Source organism: Diuraphis noxia, unplaced genomic scaffold (assembly GCF_037042655.1).
Source record: "Diuraphis noxia isolate RWA-SAM2 unplaced genomic scaffold, SU_Dnox_SAM2 contig0004, whole genome shotgun sequence".
In the NCBI taxonomy this organism is placed as follows: domain Eukaryota; kingdom Metazoa; phylum Arthropoda; class Insecta; order Hemiptera; family Aphididae; genus Diuraphis; species Diuraphis noxia.
In genome coordinates this window covers 20,592,536-20,598,747 of record NW_028301714.1, presented here as the reverse complement: position 1 = coordinate 20,598,747, position 6,212 = coordinate 20,592,536, and the positions used below count along the sequence as shown (strand labels likewise).

At 29.7% G+C, this 6,212-nt stretch overlaps 1 protein-coding gene across 2 annotated transcripts; it reads right to left on the bottom strand.

The window, feature by feature from the left end:
* Window positions 1-3,462: 3,462 nt before the first annotated feature.
* On the bottom strand, window positions 3,463-5,838 carry LOC107164082 (uncharacterized). 2 transcript variants are annotated; one of them, XM_015511767.2, is made up of 7 exons: window positions 5,567-5,838; window positions 5,436-5,508; window positions 4,980-5,073; window positions 4,826-4,908; window positions 4,004-4,045; window positions 3,859-3,936; window positions 3,463-3,768 (listed from the first exon to the last, which is right to left on the bottom strand). In XM_015511767.2, the coding sequence occupies exons 1-7, from the start codon at window positions 5,780-5,782 to the stop codon at window positions 3,596-3,598; spliced, it is 759 nt and encodes a 252-aa protein (XP_015367253.1). In that variant the 5' UTR covers window positions 5,783-5,838; the 3' UTR covers window positions 3,463-3,595. The 2 variants fall into 2 exon arrangements, with proteins under 2 accessions (XP_015367253.1, XP_015367252.1); XM_015511766.2 differs by having other exon boundaries at window positions 4,004-4,057; window positions 5,567-5,831.
* Between the last annotated feature and the right edge of the window lie 374 nt (window positions 5,839-6,212).

Below are 6,212 nucleotides of genomic sequence, written 5' to 3'. Positions count from 1 at the left end.
CTTAACTTACATTTGTTATATCCAAAATTCGATTTTAATATATATTGTGTAACTACCGGATGTCGCCATATATAATTACTTTTTGAATACCAATAAACCAATTTATACATTTTCTGAACACTAATTTTGAAAACAATATTTAATTTAATATAACATAATATTTCTTGTTCTCGTGAGATTTATGGACACGTTATAAACAAATCAAAGTAAAATAATATGTTAGTGTATATTGTTGTTTTATGTAAAATTATATCAGTTCTTATGTAGAATATTGAAAATTGGAAGGAACTTAGCTTATTTTTGTATTTTACAGATTTAAAAACATACTTTCAATGATCAAATATAAGAAAAATGTAGTTATGGAAAAATGGTCTGTTATATTTTGGTTACAATTATGTATTGTCGAATTATAATAATAACATAGAATACTTAAAAATATAATAATATAATACAATAAAATAATACTAATTTATATAATAAATATAATACTTAAACAATTTTCGTTGAAAAGTTACGTATATGATACGTGAGAACAAGCCACTTGGAAATAGATGTGCTCGAGATGCTTAAAGCAAATAGAAAATTATCCAAAAAATTTATCCGGTGTTTTAAACATACTATTACATTATTATCTTAGTCTACGCATTTGTAGATAAGTACTAACACATTTACACAACAATCACATTTGATGAATGACGTTTGAATATAACATATTATATACAGTTTTATGTTTTTTTTTTATTCAAACACAAAGACATATCGTAAATCACCACACCCACATACTTTGTAATACACCTAGACATGAAATTATGCCATTGCTATACAAGGTATCATGTATTTCACACAAATATACTCATTACAAAGATATCTTGAAAGTTTTCACATAATATACACGAGTATTCACAAAATGTAGAATGCTGGTATACATATATGTGTCATGTGCTGGATTTATCTGAGTAAATAATTTACATTAGTCCGTTGAGTATAAGAGATGGTAATTTACAGGCGTCGTAGAGATTTATGAATCACTCTGCAATCGAAACCCGCTGCTTTGCACCGCAGCAACTGCACTGGCTACTCGAAACTTTTCTGCGTCCGGAAAGGTTAAACTCCAAGTGTGATCTGAGCAATTTGAACGTACATGTATATTGTATATACAAATATCTATTGCAATACACACGTGGAGAATACTGAAGATAATTTTGTTTCGGCAAAAGTTATTGTTTACTCGAAACGGAGCGATAATGGGTGTCGTGAGAGGGTGTGTGCTGCATGTGTGTTGATGGGTGGAAGGGGAATATAGTATGTACGTTTGTCGGTAGCTAGGTAGTTAAGTGTATTTAACGAGCAGAAAAGGAGAGGAGTGTTGAACAATAACACCGGACGTTTTGTTCCCGTAAGTGCAAAGAAATGTGTAAAAGAATTTAGGGAAGGGATTAGAACGTGCAATGAACACAGTGGTAAACGACCAACGATGATTGTGGATGCGGGGAGGGGGTAAAACGGTATATGTGTTTGTGTGTGTACGTATATGTAAGAGAAAGAGTAGGAGAGAGTAAGTTAGATTTGAGAAACGACGTGGTGGTGTGTATACATGGACTAGGGAAAACCATCTCCTGTCATGATTGATCGCCACGAATTATTCAACGTGCCAACAACACGCCCAGCCAGTCGATAATAACATCGTGATTGAACAGCTTACTTATTTTTCGCTTCACAATTCCCCTTCCTCTTTCCCTTCACACCATCACGCTCTTTCTCTCTCACACACACACGTACGCGCACACTCAGGCATGCACATAATATATCTCCTTTGCAGTCGGTTCTCACCCTCCCACCGCACCCCAATAAATATCCAAACCCTTCTTTGCATTCACCTCCAGTACCACCACTATTGGTAAACCATAAATAATCTTGGGAATAATAATAACTCTTCGCCGTACGATTATAATTTTTTCACAATATTATATCATTTAAGTACCTATAGATCCCTAGGTACCACTAGTTATACTACAAAATATGTAGGTTTGCACACGACATGTTTCCGGTGTTCAGTCTGTTACAATAACTTTAAGTGTTTTCGCATAATATTTAAGAGATATGAGATATCATTTTTTTTTGTCATCGTTTTTTTTTTTTTCATGTGGATGCGGATCATTATTACCGAGTAGAGATCATAGCGGTCGCCATCAACGGACACGCACATTAAACTACACGCAGTCACCGTGCCATTCGCCGTAACACGATCGATAGGCTGTATGTATATATATATAATATATTATATTGTCACAACAAAATGGTCGGTTAATAAAAACGAAGTAAGCGATGAAAATAATGACCGTGGACAGTTCGTGGTTGAACAGTAACTTCACAAATGCCGACTAGAGTGTTATAAAAGATACGATAAATATAAAATACGAAAATTCGTCCAAACCTGTTTATTGGCGCACTCCATTTTAAAGTTATTTCCAAACAACGGTCTCCACGTCCAAACGCTAAAGGTCTATTGAAGTTGTTCGGTTCGTGACACCGCGCAAAACGTGTATAATATATTATTTTTATAAAAAATGATCAATGGACAAATCGCATTTTTTTATGAACACGATATTGCTATAAATAATTTCACCATAGAAATGAAAAAACGTGCTAACTGACCATTTAAACACGAATTGACAGTTGTATGTACATTTGAAACTGTGTGCACATTTAATCTTTTACATTTTAGTCTAGACAGTTATAATAATAAGGTGATGCGAAGCTCAGCTAGACATTTTTAGAGCAAAAAATAAATAAAATAACGGTGACTTGAATTAAAAATAAAATAAAAACGTTGTTTGTGAAAGTCTGTCAAAGAACAAAGTTATTAACAATGCAACTTGAAATAATATTCAAATGTATAAAAAGAAATTAATGTATTCCTTTTCTAATAAACGGTATGCGATGAAATAATATTATGTTTTCAAGTAAATCGGGAATAATTAAAAACACAAATGTAGCATTTAAATTTTAATATTAAAATGTTTTTTTTTTTTTTTTTAACTTGTTTTATGGATACTTTCATATAATATGATATTTGAAAAGGGGAATACAAAAATAAACATAATATAACATTACGTCTCATAAATATACAATAACGAACTATTATAACATGATATTAAAGGAAAAATTGTGTTTAATATTTTAAGAAAATTAGTATTTATCGAATTAGTTTTTGCTTGGAATTTTTAACTGCTTTTAAAGGTCTATTTTTTAACTTTACCTTAGTATTGTTAATGGTTACCATGTAGGTACGTAATTAATCAGCTTAAAACAAACATATTTTGATAGTTGTTCCTTGCTATCAATTTTAATGTTTTAATTGATATTATAAATATTAACATAGGTATTAAATAAAACGAGGTTTAGTGCTTGTAGATTAAGCTCAACGTTTTAATGATCAATAAATTTAATCAAAAACCAATATGATATGATAAACTTTATGTATTTTATTTCTAAACATGTTACAAAAAAAATTCGGAATTTGAATAATTTAATAACTTATACATTTTATACAATTTTAAATAAATTTTCGAAGTAAATTAATGAAAATAAAATATTACACATAATCGTCTCCAACAATATTTTTACCATACTGACAATTTTCGTGATTAACTTTATATAACTTACTATCAAATTTATTTTCATTTAAATACTTAAAAACTACGTTATTGATGACTTTAGATATTGGAAGTGCTTTAACGAGAATCATTACAGAAGGTTTTGTCGCCCCTATAAATAAAATAATATTATTTATAAAAAAACAAAATTACATACTTCTGTGATGAATATTATGAAGAATGATAGAAATCTTTGAAGTACCTTCTTTGCAGAACACCATAATTATATAAGAATTGAAATCATCAGAATCAACGATAACGCCGCGTGGAATTACAAAGCCTTTAATAAACAATTATATGATATTGTCCAATTAATTAATTAATTAATTAAGAAACATAATACTTACCTCCTAGTCCTGTTACTTTTGCATTTGAATTTAACACAAAACCTGAAAAGAAAACTAGCTAGGTACCTATAATAGTTTGACAAGAAAGCATTAAGGAAAAATAATAAAAAATATATATCGTTAAACCATAATAATCCTATTATAATCAGCTTCAGACATCTCTTATACTATTATCAAGCAAAAACTGACTTAACTTTAAATTTTTATGAATTCAGTTTCATATAATGACCATTAGTAGTAAATTGTCTAATGAACTAGTCACATTCAGATGACACCTTAGAAGTAAAATACCACTGCCTGATCTCAGTCCTACGAAGTCACTTGCAACCTCTATGTTTTTATACCAAAATTATGGCTGGATCAAATAAAGCGCACCTCCTCTTAATTTACCACTTAAAATAGAGCAAATGAGCTATCTTCCAAAACAGTTTGCTTAACCATTGTTTAATAACACTTATTATTCATGTAATTTTCCCCGATCGGCCACCTCGCATTGAATGACTTCCCTTCTACACACACTGGGCCAATTACCTCTTGATATGTGAAAATCACAATCTATATTATCGAATGCCCATACTTACTCGTATTTTATATTTTTTAAATTTACCAACATTAGACTCTTCAATATTAAAAACAATGTTCTTACTCGTATCTTATCATATACCTATCGACAACACAGAATATAAAATTTCATTTTCTCTTACTATTAAGTACTTTTATTTTACACATAGTTAATATTTTCTAAATTAAATCTAATTTCCTGTTCGTTTAATTATCAAGACTAATCGTTTTAATACTAAATTTATGCATTGTAATGCTCACTTCGTAGTATTATTTTATTCATGTTTAACTGACGATTTCCGAAAATCGTAGCTGTTGCCAACTCATAAGTCACTGACTGTTTTCTAAAAATTTTTTTTTTCTAATTGATAAATCTTATTATAATTTTTAAAACAAAACTTATGAAACGACTTACATTGTGTTAGTCGAAAACATGACAAATGAAATAACACCATAATTTAAAGCAATTGTAAAATCAATTCCACTGCATCCGCACGGGCCTTTCACATCTATAAATAATTCGATAATTTGTTGTTGAATAAAATGTTAAATATAATTTAACTAAATTGCTATCGTTTGTAAAATTATGCTGTTTACACCTATCTAAGGTTGCTAAATATATTTTTAGTTAAAACACGTATAAACAAAAATATTAATACAACTTTCAGCACTATCTATTTTTCAAAAGGTAGAGTGATTTAATAAATCATAGCACTTTTGAAGGATGATGTTTGAAAATTAGAATTTACTTTTAAATTTTCAATACAAACCTAAATAAGTTTTTAGTTATAATTTAATGTGTATTACAATGTTGTCTGGTATTAAATTATTTACAGTCTATATAACAAAGATTTTAGTACACTATATTCACTTGTAAATTGACTACAATGATGCGTGGTTGACGGAATATTTGACACATACATGGTATACCATCTCCCAACAATCTTAAACAGAGAACATTTTTAACTACTTGGATTCTTGCACACTTAGGTGATTTTTTACTTTTTGTATCGTTCCTTCGTCATAAGCTTTGAACGTCCCACACGTCGATTCCATATAGTTTGGGTTTTCAAACCATTGGATATTTTTGAATTCATCGAATGGCACACTTATGTAGACCGTATCAGGTTTTGGGATATTAATTTGGAACATTAATGTTAATTTTAAACACTCAAGCATTGTCACGCTTGATAACAATATTCGTTTGGTAGACCACATGATTTTCGTAATACACTGTTTGATGACATACAGCAGAATACTTCGTAATTGTAATAATATAGGTTAGATCTATAATATTGCCTTCCATAGAACATAAATAACATAAATAAATCTATAACACTTGAACAAACAAGTGAGGATAGTATGATAAAACGGTTTATTTGATTGCATGGTAATAATAAACTGATAAAATACTTCAATGCAGCCGCATGAGCATAAAACAATATAATATTATAAGCTCTATTATACAATGTAAATTTACTTTTGTGGTGTGTTTGTATTTAACATCTGGAACTGAGTACCAATTTTTTTTAATAACTTTTCCATCCACAACTGGCGCATGAGTGCTGCTCAATAAATCGTGACCCGTTGAATACAATATGTTGAAGGATGCAAGTTTTACAAGTTGTGTATACACTGTTCACAATTA

Excerpts from the sequence above, each read along its gene's own strand:
- LOC107164082 (XM_015511766.2), bottom strand. The coding sequence starts at position 5,782 with ATGTGGTCTACCAAACGAATATTGTTATCAAGCGTGACAATGCTTGAG. Across the intron at positions 5,509-5,566 it reads ACGAAGGAACGATACAAAAA|ATTGTTGGGAGATGGTATAC; the intron begins GTAAAAAATCAC and ends TCTCTGTTTAAG. Across the intron at positions 3,769-3,858 it reads TATGGTGTTCTGCAAAGAAG|GGGCGACAAAACCTTCTGTA; the intron begins GTACTTCAAAGA and ends TTTTATTTATAG.